Genomic DNA, 18,984 nt, shown 5'->3' on the forward strand with positions numbered 1-18,984 from the left:
TAGTGTCATCAACATTTTTATTTAGTTTAGTATATGCTAGAATATAAATACACAACAATTTGCCCTTTCTTATCATAGGGAGTCTTTTTTCTAACTAAAATTTGTGGCTGACATTTTAAATAACAAAAGGAAAATAAAAGAAAGAAAATTATCAGGAAAGGGGAGAGGATATAGGAAAATAATACATTTTATATAAATTATGGAGGACAGTTACAATGAAAATCCATTACTTTCCTCTGGAACTCAATTTTACAAAATCAAGTCAACATGCATTATTCTGTCAACTGCTAGGAGTGCCGAAACACTGTGGCCCTTTCAAAAGACAGTGGTCAAAGACCAGTGTCATCTCGGCATCACATGTTGGTCTTAGTTCTTAGCTGGAGTGGAGCCTCCCTTCATAGTCTTCTTTAAGTGGTGGTAGTTTGGCAAGATTTTCATCAGGAAGTCCAGCTGGAGTGTCTGGGGCTAAAGAGTAAGACAATTAAGAAATGACTAGCAGAAAGCAAAGTTAAGAGTACCAGGTAGAAATGATTAGCAGGAGGTTGTGGAATTACAGGTGATTTTCACTGACTTATTTTAGCTAACCTTTTTTAAAAAAAAATTTTACAATGAACATATATGAAGTTTGGTAATAAGAAAAAGCTAAATTATATATATATATATTTTATATAGAAAATTATATATGATTCAGTTTTCAACCTTTTGTAGATTTCACCCTGGCTTCTGAAAAGTTACACAGTTCCAATTACAGCAGACAACAGAAGTAAGACACCCGGAGCGAACGGCTTTCCACGGCCTCACAGCACAGCTGCGATTCTCATCCCATCTTCGTTCGGCTGGGCCCATACTTCCCTCGTTGTGAAATTCCCTTGGGGTGCTCATGAAGAATATGGATTTTGAGGCCCTTGTCCTAGACACTCTGATTCAGTAAGTCTTGGGAATCCTTTTTTTAATAAGGACCTCTATGTGATCCTTATGACCAGTGAAATTTGGAAAACAGTGTTGCATACCATTGTGTATGAAACTTCGGATATTCTTGCTCACTCAATTCTAATCTCCCTGCCCCAACTCCAGCTTCATTTCTCCCTCTTCAATCACTTTTGCTGTTTGCAGAAAGTTAGTGAAAAAATACTGGATTTGTTCTTATTTCCTTTTTAGTCTATAGAAGTAATACTTGCCTATAATAATAATAATAGCAAAAGCCAAACATTACAGAAATAGAATAACCCAGAAAGAACTGGAGTTTTAATTTCTGATAAAATATGGCTAAGAATCAGAGGCAAAGTGATAAATGTCTTGAAAAATATTTTCTTTGGGGGAGGGGAAGGAGGCTGGGGAATTAGAGAAATATAGCTAGTGTGCCAAGCAATGAAGCTGGAACCTTCCATCAGAACGTCTTCTGTCCAAAGGAAGCCCCAAATGCCCTACCTTACTCATCTCCTACTCCAACATGAAACTCCAAACATGTACTCTTCCTTATTCTTGGTTATTAGGAGGGGATAATTTCTCCTAAGTCAGGAAAATATCCAAACACACTTGCATATTCACAAGTTGTGTTTATTTTCAAGCCAAATGATACTTTAGGAGTGATAATACAGTTTGTAAGATTGGTGATGCATCTTCAGCGAAAATGCCTAAGACCGGGAATAACAGCTCCGGATTTTCTTTTCCCAGAATCAATCTGTCATTGTCCTGTTTGTACATATCTTTGATATTAACTTAAAGACTAAATAATTCCACTGCAAATAAATTCTAGTTTTAGGGATGTTTCTCTGATGTTTTATTTTAATCATTTGCTTTTTAAATAGCAAACTTGCTGCCCCATTAAAACAATTATGTGGTATTTTGGGAAGATAAGCAGCCCTAGAAAGAATTTTTTTAAAGAGAGATTCTAAGCACGTACCTGTGGTCGCTCAGTCTGCACCCGACGAAGGCAGTCTGCACCATAGATCACTGTGTTCTCAGGGATGACTTCAAACGTATTCAGGTTGCAACAAGCCCCGATGATGCAGCCGCTTGTCAATATCACATTTCTGCCTACATATGCTGCAGTAAAAACATAGAAAGAACTGCAATTTAAGACATCAAATGATTAGAACACTTTTTTCCTAAGATGATATAAGTATAAAAATGCAAACTAGCCTTAAGAAAAAAATTAAAGAAAGTACTTCAGAGTTTCTGCAGTCATGCGCCACATAACCATGTTCTGGTCAATGACAGACCACATATGTAAGGGTGGTCCCATAAGATTAATAGCATGTAGCCTAGGTGTGTAGTAGGCTACACCATCTAGGTTTGTGTAAGTACACTCTGATGTTTGCACAACAATGAAATCTCCTAACAATGAATTTCTCTGAACGCATCCCTATCATTAGTCATTAAGTGACACATGAATACAACACAGAGGCAGGCACCAGACTAGTATCAGATGGATTCAAAACAGAGCTCTGCTGCTGGCCGGTGGTGTGACCTTGGGCAAGTCACTGTAAATTCCCCAAGAAAGTTTCTCTCTAACATGGAGAGACTGTCCTACTTCACAGTTTGCTGTCAGGAAGAAATGAGACAGTAAATGTGAAGTGCTGGGCACAGGTTTGATGCATAGTAAATATATAATGAATAGAAAATGATGAGGACAGTGATGATAATAATAATAATTGGTAATCCCAATGAAAATAAAAGCCATTAAGTAGATTAACAAAAAGTTTGACTTTATTATTTAAAAAAAGAAGCATTTTCTTTCATGTCAATCAAGAAAGATAAACCACACACCTTAAATTTACATAATGTTATAAGCTAATATGACCTCAATAAAATAATTTTTTACAAAAAGATAAACCATTATTCTAAAGAAGCCTCATGGCTCAGGTTCTTTCTGGACCTTAGTGGGATGAGCTCTTGGAGCTGCCTCCCGGCCATGGAGGTGACTTTACGTGGCCCTCTGCCTAGCCCCACTTATCATCACTAGCCGCCATTTGTTTCTGATTAGCTAGCGTAAGTAGTCCTGAAATTAACGAAAGCAAACTGCTAGGGAGACTGATCCATTTTCTTTAATTCTACAAGAACATTAATCAACTAAATTATCATTGACACTAGTACGTAGAAATATTTTTCAAATCTTTCACCTGAACTTTAGGTTTAATTCGATTCTGATTTAAATGCACACAGCTGAAATTTTAATTTAATGTATTAAAACACCTTACTAAGTTAGGTTCCTTAAAAGCAAAGAATTAGTCCCACAGCTATTTTAGTCCCCTTCCAACCACACCTTTCTTCCCAGCAGCCCACTCTGCCGTAGCTTGTCCTTAGGTTGTTTTCCAGGACACCACAAAGAGAAAGGAGGTAATCACTTTTCACAATAAAATTCCCAACATAGCTTACCTTTTGATTCAATAACATTATTATCTCCCATTTTCATGGCTTGGGAATCTGTAAGCCGGAGTTAAGTAAACATTGTAAATATGTTCACCTTTTTTTTTTTTGTCTACTAACTTACTCTGTCCTATCCTGCACTGGGGCGGTGGATGGGGCATGGGAAAGGCCACGCAGGCTTGGCGTGGCCAGAACCCCTTGCTCATGGCAGTCGGAAAGTAAAGTTTGAATCTTTACATATAAATATCTCCAAGTATAAATAAATGGCTTCTACGTTTTTTTAAAGAAATGAATATCTGATACCCCAATTCTACAGTAATATATTTTCACAACTGTTTTAAGAAAATTAAAACTACCTATCACCCAATCATTTAAAGATAACACTATTTATTTAATGGTTTGCGATCTCTTTATATAAATACATATAATTCCCTTTACATAACTGGGAATCAGACTGTATGAACTTTTGCAGCTCACTTTATTCGGTTCACTTAAGTTGGCAAACATTATTCCATACCATTAAAATCTTTAAAAACATATATATATATATATATATTTTTTTTTTTTTGGTGAGGAAGATTTGCCCTGAGCTAACACCTGTGCCAATCTTCCTCCATTTTTTGTATGTGGGATGCTGCCATAGCATGGCTTGATGAGTGGTGTGTAGGTCCATGCCCAGGATCCAAACACGCAAACCCCAGGCTGCCGAAGTGGAGTGTGCAAACTTAACCCCTACACCACTGGGTTGGTCCCCTTTAAAAACATAATTTTAATTGACTGCTTAATGGTCCTAATGGTCTTTTTTATGCTTGTAGTTTAATTTATTTAAATATTTTGCTATCATTAGACATTTACATTTTTTCTTTCAAGTATTTTCTGTTATAAGTATTTGCTGACACCATGAAAAGCTTTTACTGTTTTAGAGTATAAAACCAAGCAAAAGAACTGGTGGCACTCTATGGGAAAAAAAACAAAGAATGAGATATTTTCACTCCCATCCACCATTCATTGCATCAGACAATATACTGTCAACTTAGAACTATACAGGAATCAAATGGACAGAACTGTGGTTCTTAAGTCAGGATAGAAGCCAGGATTACTGTTTCTGGGTCTACTGCCACTCAGTCATTGCTACCTGTCAATGAGTTGTAGCAACAGGAGCAAGAAGGTACCTAAAGATATGTGTGTGTGTGCACATGTGTGCACACGCATGCACAGGGGCACCTGAGAAACGCACACTTCCTTTACTCGGTTATCCAATGGAAGAGAAGTATAATTTTTTTGATGGACTGCAAATAAGTCTTTTCAAAGAACTGGGGATGGCCTACTCCTAAAATGTAATTTATATACTTATATTTTATATAATATAATTGATAGGTAAATCACGACAACTTCTATGGAGGAGACCTGGATAGTAAAAGATAGCTGGGAATGATTATCGTAAATTATTGAAAAGGATACAACAGCCAACTTCAAACACATTATTGGTGCCAATGATCATAGGTTTGGGGTCTGGATCTTCAGTGTCAGGGGTGATGTTATCAGGATGACTATAAAAGGAAGAGATAAATCATCAAAAAGTCAATAATGCAATAAACAATCCTCCTGTTTTAAAATCTGAGCTCATTCTTTCAATTTTACTTCCATCAAGCTTAAAATATATAACTATGAGAAAACTGGAGGAGGAGAACGCAGCGGAGCAAAATGGCGGGGTGAGCTGATCCGGGATTCTCTCCCCTCTAAAATACAACAAAAGATTGGAAGAACTGAATTTCAGAGAATAAACATAATGCCAGCTCCTTAGAAACCTACAATACCAAGAAGGCGGAGATCATAAACCTAGCTTTACACCCTCGGAGGCGCTGGAACAGTAGGAGAGAACATGGCTCCCTCCCTTAGAGTCTGCGATTGCTGTGGTGCAGGACGGGAAGGAGCGGGGGAGGGGCCGCGTGACCGGGGATCATCCAGGACTCCTGCCGCTGATTCAGTGGAGACCGGCTGACAGGGGGGAAAGCTTCTGTCGGTGGGGACCCCATAAATCAAGGGCCTTGGGAGACCAGAGAACAGAACTGATCTGAACCCAGACCGGCGCCTGTGAGTAACAGCCCCTCCCCCCCAGGAAAGCCAGTGGGCGCAGCCATCTTGCCCCAAGGCGGAGAGCTAACACGCCGCTCTCGACCCCCATCTAGTGGTGACAGGCTGTAACTGCAACTGAATTCTACCACCATGAGAAAAACCCGCTCCTCTACCATCCAGCAATTTATAAAAGCCCCAGACCAGAAGGAAAACAATAAAAACACAGAATTAAGTCCTGAGGACTTGGAATTAGGTAAACTAAGTGATAATGAATTCAGAGCAGCTATAATCAAAAAACTCAATGAGGTAGAGAGAAAGACAAACAAGCCGAGTTCTGGAGTTACTTCACAAAAGAGATTGAAATCATAAAGAAGAATCAAACAGAATTACTTGAGATGAAAAACACAATGGACCAGATAAAACAGAATATGGATTCCCTGAATGCCCGTGTAGACAACATAGAGGAGCAAATTAGCATAATCGAAGATAGACAGGCTGAATGGTGCCAGACAGAGGAAGAGAACTAAGAATTAAAAAAAATGAGGAAAATCTCCAAGAGATAATGGATTCAATGAGGAGTAAGAACATAAGGATCACAGGAATTCCCGAGAATATGGAAAAGGAAAATGGAGCAGAAAGTGTGCTTAACGAAATTATTGAAGAGAACTTCCCAAATCTAGGGATCGACGGAGAAATGTGTGTAGAGGAGGACTTTAGATCTCCTAGATTTGTCAATGTAAAAAGACCCACCGCAAGGCACATAATAGTAAAGTTGGCAAATAGGAATGATAAGGAAAGAATACTCAGGGAAGTAAGAAAAAAAAAGAGAATAACCTATAAAGGAGCCCCTATCAGACTGTCCGGATTTCTCTACAGAAACCCTACAAGCTAGGAGAGAATGGAGTGACATATTCAAAGCTTTAAAGGATAAAAATCTTCAGCCTAGAATACTCTACCCAGCAAGAATTTCCTTCAGATATGAGGGAGAAATTAAATCTTTTCCAGACAAACAAAAGTTAAGGGAATTTGTAACTAAAAGCCCTCCATTACAAGAAATCCTCAAGAAGGCTCTCATACCTGAAAAAAGAAAAAAGGGAGAAAGGGGTCACAATCCACAGACTAGGGAGACCGATGGATAGAACCAGAACAGGATAGCAAATATTCAATTATAGCATTAGGGTAAAGGTAAGGAAACTACCAAAACAAGGACAATCTTAGCACTCTAACTACCAATTAATAAGACGAGTTGGAATAAAAAATGAAAATAATTATTTAGGAGGGGAAGAGCAAAGGGTCTAAATCAGTATTAGTCAAGTAAGTAAGAGACCACCAGAGAATAGACTATATTACACACGAGATTCTAAATACAAACTTCAAGGTAGACACTAAAATAAAGTACAGAACAGAGTCACAAATCATAAATAAGGAAAAATCTAAGAAACCCAGCATAAGAAATTGCAGTATTAAATGGGTAGTCTAAAGCAAACAGGAAAAGAAACGCAGGAAAACAAGATAATGAGCGACAGATTAACAGCACTAAGTCCACATGCATCAGTAATCACTCTCAATGTGAACGGATTGAACTCTCCAATAAAAAGACACAGAGTGGCAAAATGGATTAAAGAACACGATCCAACAATTTGTTGCCTCCAGGAAACACACCTCAGCCCCAAGGACAAACACAGACTCAGGGTGAAGGGGTGGAGGACAATACTTCAAGCAAATAGCAAGGAAAAAAAGGCAGGTGTTGCAATTCTCATATCAGACCAAGTGGATTTCAAAATAAGACAGGTAAAGAGAGACACAGAGGGACAATATATAATGATCAAAGGGACACTTCATCAAGAAGAAATAACGCTTATAAATATCTATGCACCCAACACAGGAGCACCAAGATTCATAAAGCAACTATTAACAGACCTAAAGGAAGATGTTAAAAACAACACAATAATAGTAGGGGACCTCAACACCCCACTCACATCAATGGACAGATCATCCAGGCAGAAAATCAACAAGGAAATAGTGGAGCTGAATGAAAAACTAAAACAATTGGACTTGATAGACATATATAGATCACTCCACCCTGAAGGAGCTGAATACACATTCTTCTCAAGTGCACATGGAACATTCTCTAGGATAGACCATATGTTGGGAAACAAGGCAAGCCTCTACAAATTTAAAAAAATTGAAATAATAACAAGCATCTTCTCAGATCATAGTGCTATAAGGCTAGAAATTAATTACAAGAAAAAAGCTGAGAAAGGCACAAAGATGTGGAGACTAAACAACACACTACTGAACAAGCAATGGATCATTGAAGAAATTAAAGAAGAAATAAAAAAATACCTGGAAACAAATGAAAATGACAGCATGCCATACCAACTCATATGGGATACAGCAAAAGCTGTAGTAAGAGGAAAATTCATCGCAATACAGGCACATCTTAACAAACAAGAAAAATCCCAAATAAGCAACCTTAAAGCACACCTAACTGAACTAGAGAAAAAGAAGAAATGAAGCCCAAAGTCAGCAGAAGGAGAGAAATAATAAAAATCAGAGCAGAAATAAATACTATTGAAACGAAAAAGGCAGTAGAAAGGATCAATGAGACAAAGAGCTGGTTTGAGAAGATAAATAAAATTGACAAACCACTAGCCAGACTTACAAAGAAAAAAAGGGAGAAAGCTCAAATAAACATAATCAGAAATGAGCGAGGAGAAATAACAACAGACTCTGCAGAAATACAACAGATTATAAGAGAATACTACAAAAAACTATATGCCAACAGAATGGATAACCTAGAGGAAATGGATAAATTCTTGGACTCCTACAATCTCCCAAAGCTCACTCAAGAAGAGGCAGACAATTTGAACAGACCAATCACAAGGAAAGAGATTGAAACAGCAATCAAAAACATCCCAAAGAATAAAACCCCAGGACCAGATGGCTTTCCTGGGGAATTCTACCAAACTTTCAGAGAGGATTTAATACCTATCCTTTTCAAGCTATTCCAAAAAATTAGGGAAGATGGAACACTTCCTAACACATTCTGTGAGGCCAACATCACGCTGATACCAAAACCCGACAAGGACACCATGAAAAAAGAGAACTACAGGCCAATATCACTGATGAACATAGATGCAAAAATTCTAAACAAAATTTTGGCAACCAGAATTCAGCAATTCATCAAAAGAATCATACATCATGATCAGGTGGGATTCATACCAGGGACACAGGGATGGTTCAACATCTGCAAATCAATCAACGTGATACACCACATCAACAAACTGAGGAATAAAAACCACATGATCATCTCAATAGATGCAGAGAAGGCATTTGACAAGATCCAACAGCCATTTATGATAAAAACTCTGAAAAAAATGGGCATAGAAGGAAACTACCTCAACATAATAAAGGCCATATATGACAAACCCATAGCCAACATCATACTCAATGGGCAAAAACTGAACGCCATCCCCCTGAAAACAGGAACGAGACAAGGATGCCCTCTAGCACCACTCTTATTTAACATAGTACTGGAGGTCCTGGCCAGAGCAATCAGGCAAGAAAAAGGAATAAAAGGAATCCAAATAGGGAGGGAAGAAGTGAAACTCTCACTGTTTGCAGACGACATGATCTTAAATATAGAAAACCCCAAAGAATCCACTGGAAAACTGTTAGAAGTAATCAACAACTACAGCAAAGTTGCAGGGTATAAAATCAATTTGCATAAATCAGTAGCATTTCTATACTCCAGTAATGAACCAACAGAAAAAGAACTCAAGAATACAATACCATTCACAATCGCAACAAAAAGAATAAAATACCTTGGGGTAAATTTAACTAAGGAAGTGAAGGACCTATATAATGAAAATTACAAGGCCATTCTGAGAGAATTGGATGATGACATAAGGAGATGGAAAGACATTCCATGTACATGGATTGGAAGAATAAACATGGTTAAAATGTCCGTTCTACCTAAAGCAATCTACAAATTCAACGCCATCCCAATCAGAATCCCAATGACATTCTTTACAGAATTAGAACAAAGAATCCTAAAATTCATATGGGGCAACAAAAGACCCCAAATTTCTAAAGCAATCCCGAGAAAAAAGAACAAAACGGGAGGCATCACAATCCCTGACTTCAAAACATACTACAAAGCTACAGTAATCAAAACAGCATGATACTGGTACAAAAACAGGTGCACAGATCAATGGAACAGAATTGAAAGCCCAGAAATAAAACCACACATCTATGGACAGCTTATATTTGACAAAGGAGCTGAGGGCATACAATGGAGAAAAGAAAGTCTTTTCAACAAATGGTGCTGGGAAAACTGGAAAGCCACATGTAAAAGAACGAAAATAGACCATTCTTTTTCACCATTCACCAAAATAAACTCAAAATGGATCAAAGACCTAAAGGTGAGACCTGAAACTATAAGGCTTCTGGAAGAAAACGTAGGCAGTACACTCTTTGACATCAGTATTAAAAGGATCTTTTTGGATACCATGCCTTCTCAGAGAAGGGAAACAATAGAAAGAATAAACAAATGGGACTTTATCAGATTAAAGAGCTTCTTCAAGGCAAATGAAAACAGGATTGAAACAAAAAAACAAACCACTAACTGGGAAAAAATATTTGCAAGTCATATATCTGACAAAGGCTTAATATCCTTAATATATAAAGAACTCTCGCAACTCAACAACAAAACATCAAACAACCCGATCAAAAATGGGCTGGAGACATGAACAGACATTTCTCCAAAGAAGATATACTGATGGCCAATAGGCACATGAAAAGATGCTCATCATCGCTGATCATCAGGGAAATGCAAATCAAAACTACACTAAGATATCACCTTACACCCGTTAGAATGACAAAAATATCTAAAACTAATAGCAACAAATGTTGGAGAGGTTGTGGAGAAAAAGGAACCCTCATACACTGCTGGTGGGAATGCAAACTGGTGCAGCCACTATGGAAAACAGTATGGAGATTCCTCAAAAAATTAAAAATAGAAGTACCATACGATCCAGCCATCCCACTACTGGGTATTTATCCAAAGAGCTTGAAGTCAGCAATCCCAAAAGTCCTATGCACCCCAATGTTTATTGCAGCACTGTTTACAATAGCCAAGACGTGGAAGCAACCTAAGTGCCCATCAACAGACGAATGGATAAAGAAGATGTGGTACATATATACAATGGGATACTACTCAGCTGCAAAACAGAACAAAATCATTCCATTTGCAATAACATGGATGGACCTTGAGAGAATTATGTTAAGTGAAATAAGCCAACGAGAGAAGGATAATCTGTGTATGACTCCACTCATATGAGGAATTTAAAATTATGGACTAAGAACAGTTTAGTGGATACCAGGGGAAAGGTGGGGTGGGGGGTGGGCACAAAGGGTGAAGTGGTGCACCTACAACATGACTGACAAACATTAATGTACAACTGAAATTTCACAAGATTGTAACCTATCAATAACTCAATAAAAAAAATATATATATATAACTATGGAAGTAATTTCTTAATCCAAGTGACTTATTTATCCTCTATGCTGGAGAAGCCTTGATTCTGAATTGAAAAAGGACTACTGAGATGTAAAGAAGTCATAGGTGTGTACAGAAGTCAGCCTTCCTTTGTTTATTTTTTAAACCCAAAGCCCAGAGGGCCTTTTGCAGGACAAAGTAAAAAAGATGCCGGTTATGACTTTTACCTTGTTAAATTGGAATCAAAATCATGCTTGACTTGAAAATTTTCCATTCTTAATAATCAGTCATTGAGACTGTGAAACATAAACAGACATTCACATAAAATAATTATTTTACGCTGTCAGGTAGTTAGTTGAAACATTTGGAACATAAAATGTTTGTGGTCTAAGAGGAGGAAACCATTTTAAAATGGTATTTTATCTCTGACAGTTGAGTTACTGCAGAATACAGCTATTGTTAACTGACTTACACTAAACGTGCCAAAATATATTTTAAAAAGAAACTGCTTAATATAGTAAGAAACTCCCAAATTCTAAGTAAGCATTAAGACAAATCTCTTTATCACAGTAAATATTTTCCCAAGGTCTTTCTTACAAATTCCATACATTGTTGCTGTAAATTAGGTATAAACGTGAATTTCCTGCCAAAATCTTATCTAGAAAGCTTTACAAATGCTTATGAAAATTTCACAGGTATTACAGTCCAGTTCACTAAGATCATGTACATGTTCTAATATTTTATTATCTTTTTAAACTTTAAAGTTTAAAAATTGCCCCTAGGGCTCCAAATTTTTCAAATATAATTCTGGGTGTTACCCCTACAAAGCACATGAAAATATATATCAGAGTTAAGTACATGTGTTGGGGCATGAGTAATAATAAAATTTCAGCCAGAACCAAAAATCCAACCAAAGCTTCTCTTCAGGGTGGTCAGCACGGCCCTTGAACGTCGGAGGGACTCAGGAAACGTCTGCTCAAGGAAGAGAAGAGGTACTGATGCGTAAAGGGACGATTATCGGACCGAGAGTCAGAGATTCGAGTCCGCCACCAACAAGCTCTCCCACCTTGGACCAGGCTCGTCACCCCTCTGGTCTTTGGTTTCCTCATTTCCTAATCACTTGTGTTGAAAAAGATCCTTAATGTAATTAATCCTTAATGTGACTTAATGAAAAAGATCTCTAGTTCTAAAATAGTGGGCTTTCCAGATGTCAGTTGTAAAAGGTTCCTATAAATAGCTGAAATTAACAAAAACACTGCCTGTGGTACTTAGTTCAGAGCATCCGTACGAGTCTTACTCACGCATTTATGATGAGCGCCTGTTCTTCTATCAGGTTGCCTTCGCCAATCACTATTGGCCCAGCTTCCGCAATAATTCGTGCCTTAGGGTGGATCACTGTCCTAGGTCCTGTTAAAAGTATGGTGAAAAGAAATTATTGGTGGAAGCTATGCTTCCCAGAGGAAGGTAGGAGGTGACTGAGGGGGCCGGGCTATTGGGAGGAACACTCTCTTAAGTACGTGCCAGGCACCACACTAGGTGCTTTACAAACTTATCTCCTCGGCTGTTATCATCAGCAGTTAGTGCCAGATTTGAAGCCAAGGTGAGAGCAGACGGTACAGCTCTAGAGCCAGACAGCCCTGGCTCAGCCTCTATTTTGAAGCCTCTGCTATCTCAGCTGTGAAATGGAGGTGGTGATAATATCAGTCTCCCAGGGTTGTTGTAAGGATTACGAAATAACGTTTGCAGACACAGTACTCTGGCACATAGTTGGCAATAAACATTAATTCCCTTCCTTCCTTTCCCTCAGAAAGGTAAGGCTCTCTTTGCTTAAAATGCGGGCACTTTCTTATGTTGGTGAACCCATAACACCTCCTTATGCAGGTGCACTGCAGGATCAGTCTTTATTAAGTGAGGAAGAGGAAATACAGGCGGGATGGGAGTCAGAAAACATGGAAACTAACCTTAGCTTTGTTACTTGGTCACCAAGCCTAACCATCGGGAGGAGGCAGAGCTTCTGTTGACTGCTCTAGGATATGATTTCAACCAGAAAAAGGTTAAAGGGAGGCAGTGGAAGGAGTTAAGCGTGATCACTGGAGTCCTAAGACTCTGATATAGGGAGACCGGAGGCAATGGCTCCAATCTCAAACGGAAGGGAGCAGGAAGGGGTCTCCCCTGCCCACTTCATGATCAGGTGCTGGAGGCGCTGCACTGCCCAAACGGGGGATTCTGGAATGCCAACACAGCCCCTCCCTGGCTTTTATCTACCCAAAGGCCTAGTACTTTGGTGATAATGAAACTACTGATGAGAAAACAACCTCATTTTGCCCTCTCCCTCCAACACCACCCGCCCAGCCCCAATCCGAGGCTATTTTTTATTGGTAAACAAGGGGACGGGAAAGTAACTGACTCTGAAGTAAGAGAGGGCGGGCAGAAGTGTTGACAGAAGGTGGGGAGGAAGTCAAGAAGATGGCATTGTGTATGAAATTCAGTATTCAATTGCACAGATTGTTAATTTATTCAATAATCATTATCTGCTTGTGACAGGCAAGATGCAGTGCTGTATGTTACAGGGAAACAAAAAGAAATATATGCTATTTTTGCCTTTTGCACTTGTTTATCTTGAAAGCTGGGAATACTTAACACACTCGCTCACAAATGTATTCAATAAGGAGATGCTCCCGGTGCCCAGAGAATTGAAAGGAACCTTACTTCAGCTGATTTTTTTCCCTAACAATGAAGAGCTGGGGACTGATAAGGAGGGCGGGGCCCAAGACAGGATGCACCGTCAAAGGACACACAGTACAGAAAACCGGCAAAAAAATAACACTAGAATGGCTTTGTTATTTCTGTCACTCCTGGCTCCCCAAATCCTCAGCTGCTAAAGTAAAATTTCCCAGGCAAATTCTCCTGTTTAGGACAAGAGACTCCGGGATAGAAGATAGGAACTCTTGGATCCACGGGAAGCTTCACAAGTTGACCACGATTGTGAATACCTGTGCCTTTTTTCTTTGTTAAAAAATACATACCCACACATTTACAAAAGGAACACATGCTCATTATAAAAAATTCAAACAAAGCAAAACATGAAAGATTCTCTCCTCATGCTAATCCCACTCCCCAGAGGTTACTATTCCTAGAAGTTCGGGGTATATTATTTCAGACTTAAGTATACTGTACACTTAAGATCTGTAAATATCACTGTATATAAAATATATTTCATTAGACAGTTAAAAAATAAATTCAACTTGAAGGAGAAAAAAATACAGATTACAAGCACGTACTTTTTTTTTTAAACCAAAGAATAGTACTTATTATTCTATACTTTTCTTTTTCACATTAGCTAGTAAGTCACAGTGATTTTTCCACATAAGTAGACCTAGCTAGCTATTCTTTTTAATGGCTGAACAGTATTTCACATCATCTTAATATACGATAATTTATTTAACCAATCCCTTAATAATGGGCATTTAGATGTTACCACTTTTGAGGGAGAAAACAGCTAAACAATGCTGAAACAAACACTGGATTCCCTTGAAATGAGAAATTTCTTACAGGTCATCAAGCTGTGTGAACAATTTACATCTGTAGTTTGCACAATACCATATTTAAATTTTACTTCAAAATATTCTGATAAAGAGACACAATCTATTTTAGGTTCTTTGTAATTGAAACCCCACCTAGCACCCCACCCCTTGCCTAGAAAGTGTAGACTCTGGCCTCTATCAATTAAAGGCTCTGTGTTCATTCTCTCAAATGCCTCAGGTTTCTCATCTATAAAAAGTGTGGATTATATGAAATGATGTTTGAAAGGGAGATCATAGGGTCTGGCCCATACTTCTTAAAAATGGGAGGTTCATCACAATCTGACATGAAGAGCTAACAACCAACTTTACCATGGTAAGCAAAGTAACTCCTGGTCTGAGAAACAGAAGAAAAGGGTAATACTCAGGTATCAGGGTAGTATCCCCTTCTAATCAGGGGGAAAACTCTGCACCTTATTATAAGATAGTAAAAAAGATTAATAAATGTATTTTCCATATTAGCATCAAAAATCCTAGACAGGAGGAAGAGCTCACAGCTGGGGTAGAAATGGAGCCTCTGCCGCCCCTAGATAAGCAGCCAGAGGCACAGGGTCGGCTGCTGTTCCTCGAGCTGTAGTGTTTGATGACATGCAGACCTGCAAGGAGCTGCCTGGGAACAGACTAATGAGACAAAGCTACCACTGGGACCTGTGTTTCTTTACAAGTTTCTCTAAAGTGTAGCTTTGAAAAGAATTCATATTTTCATTTTTCCCTTTCAAAAATGACATGTCAATTATACAAAAAACACAAACACAAATTTTAAAAAATTAAACTAATCCCAAGTCCCATGTCTTCTTACACAATATTTAAAAATAATGCCTGAGCTATTTCAACCAGGTGTTTTATTACTGTTATTACTATATTTATCATTACTAATAAGTTAGTTAGCAAATAACTGGAAAGCTGGTGATAAATCTGAGGGCCTTGCCCTGAGATACAAAGCATTATCACTGGCATATGAGACCTGGGTTTGAGACGCCACCTCCACCTGGTGGCAGCATTGCAAAACTACAAGTCCCAGGGCTGAAATAACATCAAAAGTGAAACTACCAACTTTGAGTGGTGAAGTAACAGCAAATGTCGTGAGCAACAAAACTGAATAGTGCCCGCAAAGCTCTGGAAGGTCTTTTTTGGGCAAAGACTAGAGAGGTCAGCATACACCTGCTTCAGGATATGTGACTGCTAAGACACTGGTTTGTGCACTTGAAGGAACGTCCTGCCTCAGGTGAGTGAACTGCACAGTGCACAGCGCCCAGCAACGAGCACTGTTCCAGGGCCCGGGTGGCGACAGCACACTGAAACGTGGGCACAGTATGTTCCACGCTTTTCTGCATGCAAGAAGCACTTTTACCTAGAATGGGCCTGAGTTCAAGCCAAGTTTAAGGGTCTTGAGGTTAAAATGCTTTAAAAATAAAAATCTGTCACCATGGAAAGTTTTTTAAAAAGGCTGCTGTGAACTTCTTGGAGCTCATTCTGGCAGGATAGTTTGTATATTTTCTTACCAAATGTGCTGAAACCCTATTTGGCTTATCTCCTTGTTTGGATAAATGTGTCTAGAGTTGGAGCTGCCTTGCTGGCTGATGACTAATTTTTCTAAATGGTTGGCTGGCCTTGACGCAACATAGCCAGAAAGACATTCCTTGCATCAAATTTCCATTCCCCTCATTTGGTAAAGGATGTTTTTCCTGTCTGTCTTTGCCACAGAAAGCAATCTTTGTGTACATCTTCATGTCAATAAATAGTTCAAAAAGCCACAGGCTCTCTTTTGAAAATTAAAACAATTCCTTTGACCTGTAAGAACTGCTTTATATTCGATGAATTTCTCAAGTCAAAGTCACTGTTCTGCCTTATTGAAGATTTCCACAATAAAAGGGAAGCTTGTGATTTACATTAAACACTCTAATGGAGAGAAAGACAGAGTACCTGGGACAAAGTGCTTCCATCACAAAGCTCATCCATTGTGCCGAGTTCTGCCTTCACATTCTGATGTCCCCACCAAGCCCTGTCCTACCTGTCACCCTAGAATAGGACTACAGAACTGTGCTTAGAGTGACCTTTCTGAAACGTTTTTCAGCTTTCAAAACAAATTTACAGGAAATAACACACGGCCCCCATGAATCAAGGCAGCCTAATTAAAAACAGGCTTGATACTATGAAACCTTATTTACCCAAATTATAGTTAAGAAGACAGCTGTTATTTTTGCCAAGGTCTGTTCCCTAGCAGCCTCTAATCAAAGGGGTCAGGCTTCAGCAGAGCCTCAAGTCATAGGTTTTCTGGTTAAGGACAATACTTCAAAGCTTCGGACTAGTTTCTTTGATAAACCAAATACTTAATTTTCAGGGAAAATACAAGATTGGGTTTAAACTTCTACTATACTGAAACAAAGCAAAGGAAAAATTACTTTCTTCCTGAAATATTTCAGAATGGAAGAATCTGGTAAGATTATAACCAAGTAGGGGATGGAAAGTTAGGCATAACAGCCTAAAAATCCATTAATTAAACCACACTTCAGTTAGTTAACCCATAAAACAGGGCTTACTAAGTGCTCAAGTCTCTATAGCCACAGTGTAACAGGAAAAGACTTTAACTATTCTGGTAAATTGAGCAAAAACAAAAACAATAAAAACCATAATTTGAAAAATAAACCATGGTGAGGAGAGTGAATTTTAATCAGATAACTTATTTCTACTTTCTGCTTTGACTTAACTTTATAATTATATCTCCCCGGAGCTTTCTAATCTGATGTATTACATCAGAAAAGTGAATTAATAGTAGCAAAAAGATTAGAGAGATTTTATACCAAATATAACCTTGATAGAAAGGACTATCTAAATACCAATTCTGGTAAATTTCCTTTTCTCTACATACAATTAAAGATAAGAAACACACAAATGAAAATGAGATAATAATTGTGGAAGACAGAACAGCGGTAACTATATCACTTCTGAATCTTTTCCTTAATTTTAAAAATTGAGATGTTTCTGTAAAGTATCCAAGCAAATGTTCTTGTTTTAAAAAACTGGGTCAAAAATAAACATAACAAACATTAACTTAGATGCATTCCATGATAAACTTCAAATGCTAGTTTTGTTGTTTTGCTGAGGAAGATTCGCCCCGAGCTAACATCTGTTGCCAATCTCCCTCTTTTTGCTTGAGGAAGATTAGTCCTGACCTAACATCTGTGCCAGTATTCCTCTATTTGGAATGGGGGTTGCCACCACAGCACGGCCACTGATGAGTGGTATAGGTCCACGCCAGGGCTCTGAACTCAGGCTGCCAAAAGCAGAGCGTGCCAAACTTAACCACTAGGCCACAGGGCTGGTGCCCTCAAATTGCTAGTTTTTATTTTATTTTATATTTTTTTGAGGAAGATTAGCCCTGAGCTAACATTTGCTGCCAATCTTCCTCTTTTTGCTGAGGAAGACTGGCCCTGAGCTAACATCCGTGCCCGTCTTCCTCTACTTTATATGTGGGACGCCTGCCACAGCATAGCTTGGACAAGCGGTGCATAGGTCTGCACCTGGGATCTGAACCGGCGAACCCTGGGGCCAGTGAAGTGGAACGTGTGCACTTAACCACTGTGCCACTGGGCCAGCCCCAAATGGCTAGTTTTAAAAATTATCAGAGCTGTGCACTATCAGCTAGTGGTCAAAAACCATATGGCAAGTGAATTAAGTACTGTATATCTTTACATAATTTCAACATTTAGGGAGGGTTGGAGGATAAAAGGGTAAAGAAAGGGGAGGAGCACAGAGTAAAGGCAGAGGGAGAAACAGGAAAGTGAGTGCTGACTCCTGATACCCCCATGCCCCAGTCCTACACAGTGGCTGACCTTTCCTTTTCATAGGATAAAGCCTTTACTGCTATTCTAGGAAAGCTTCAGCAAGTAACAGGTGTTATTTCAAATATGAAATACACACACAACATATACCTGTATGTACACTTATGCCTGTAGAGATATCTATACTATCTATATATCTGTTATTATAGTAGATCTTGTACACTTTTGTTTAAAATGGGGAGGAAGTAGAAATGAAAGGGAAAGTTTATATAATTAGCTACATTATTTTAGTCTTACTTTTCTCCTAATTATAGAATGCCTTGTGAGCTAATATTAGATGCTCCTCCTTGAATCATGATGAAAACCGTAAAAACACCAGAATAAAAATAATGCAGAAGAGCATTTTGGTAAACATGTGACCATGATAATTTCTCCTCATAAAAAGTTTGCAAGTGGTTTAAGAGTTAACAGAGAGTTAAGATAGCATTGAAAAGAAACAGTCACCTTCTAAACTTTGAAATTCTGCCAATTTAAAATAATTAGATAAATCTAACCTGGCAAATTCCTAATGATGTTCCATAATACTGGCACAGTCTTCATTGGTTTTACAAGACATGCTGCCTAAATTGGTTGGAAGCTTAGGCTGACTAAAATGTACAATTTTCTTTTCTAT

The 18,984-nt window shown here is 38.5% G+C and overlaps 2 protein-coding genes across 2 annotated transcripts in view; one reads left to right on the forward strand and one right to left on the reverse strand.

The window, feature by feature from the left end:
* DCTN6 (dynactin subunit 6) overlaps window positions 1–18,984 on the reverse strand; it is a 23,453-nt gene continuing 4,469 nt past the window's right edge. The window contains exons 3-7 of the mRNA XM_014830900.3: window positions 12,250–12,355; window positions 4,831–4,919; window positions 3,379–3,426; window positions 1,904–2,046; window positions 1–465 (exon numbers count right to left, since the gene is read on the reverse strand). Of these exons, the coding sequence (XP_014686386.3) occupies window positions 367–465; window positions 1,904–2,046; window positions 3,379–3,426; window positions 4,831–4,919; window positions 12,250–12,355 (485 nt within the window). The 3' untranslated portion in view covers window positions 1–366. The remainder of the gene's footprint in view (window positions 466–1,903; window positions 2,047–3,378; window positions 3,427–4,830; window positions 4,920–12,249; window positions 12,356–18,984) is intronic.
* The window catches only part of MBOAT4 (membrane bound O-acyltransferase domain containing 4), a 17,761-nt gene continuing 14,363 nt past the window's right edge, over window positions 15,587–18,984 (forward strand). The window contains exon 1 of the mRNA XM_044760546.2: window positions 15,587–15,754. The gene's annotated coding sequence lies outside the window, so the exon portion shown is untranslated. The remainder of the gene's footprint in view (window positions 15,755–18,984) is intronic.

This window comes from Equus asinus, chromosome 27, assembly GCF_041296235.1.
Source record: "Equus asinus isolate D_3611 breed Donkey chromosome 27, EquAss-T2T_v2, whole genome shotgun sequence".
NCBI classification, from domain to species: Eukaryota; Metazoa; Chordata; class Mammalia; order Perissodactyla; family Equidae; genus Equus; species Equus asinus.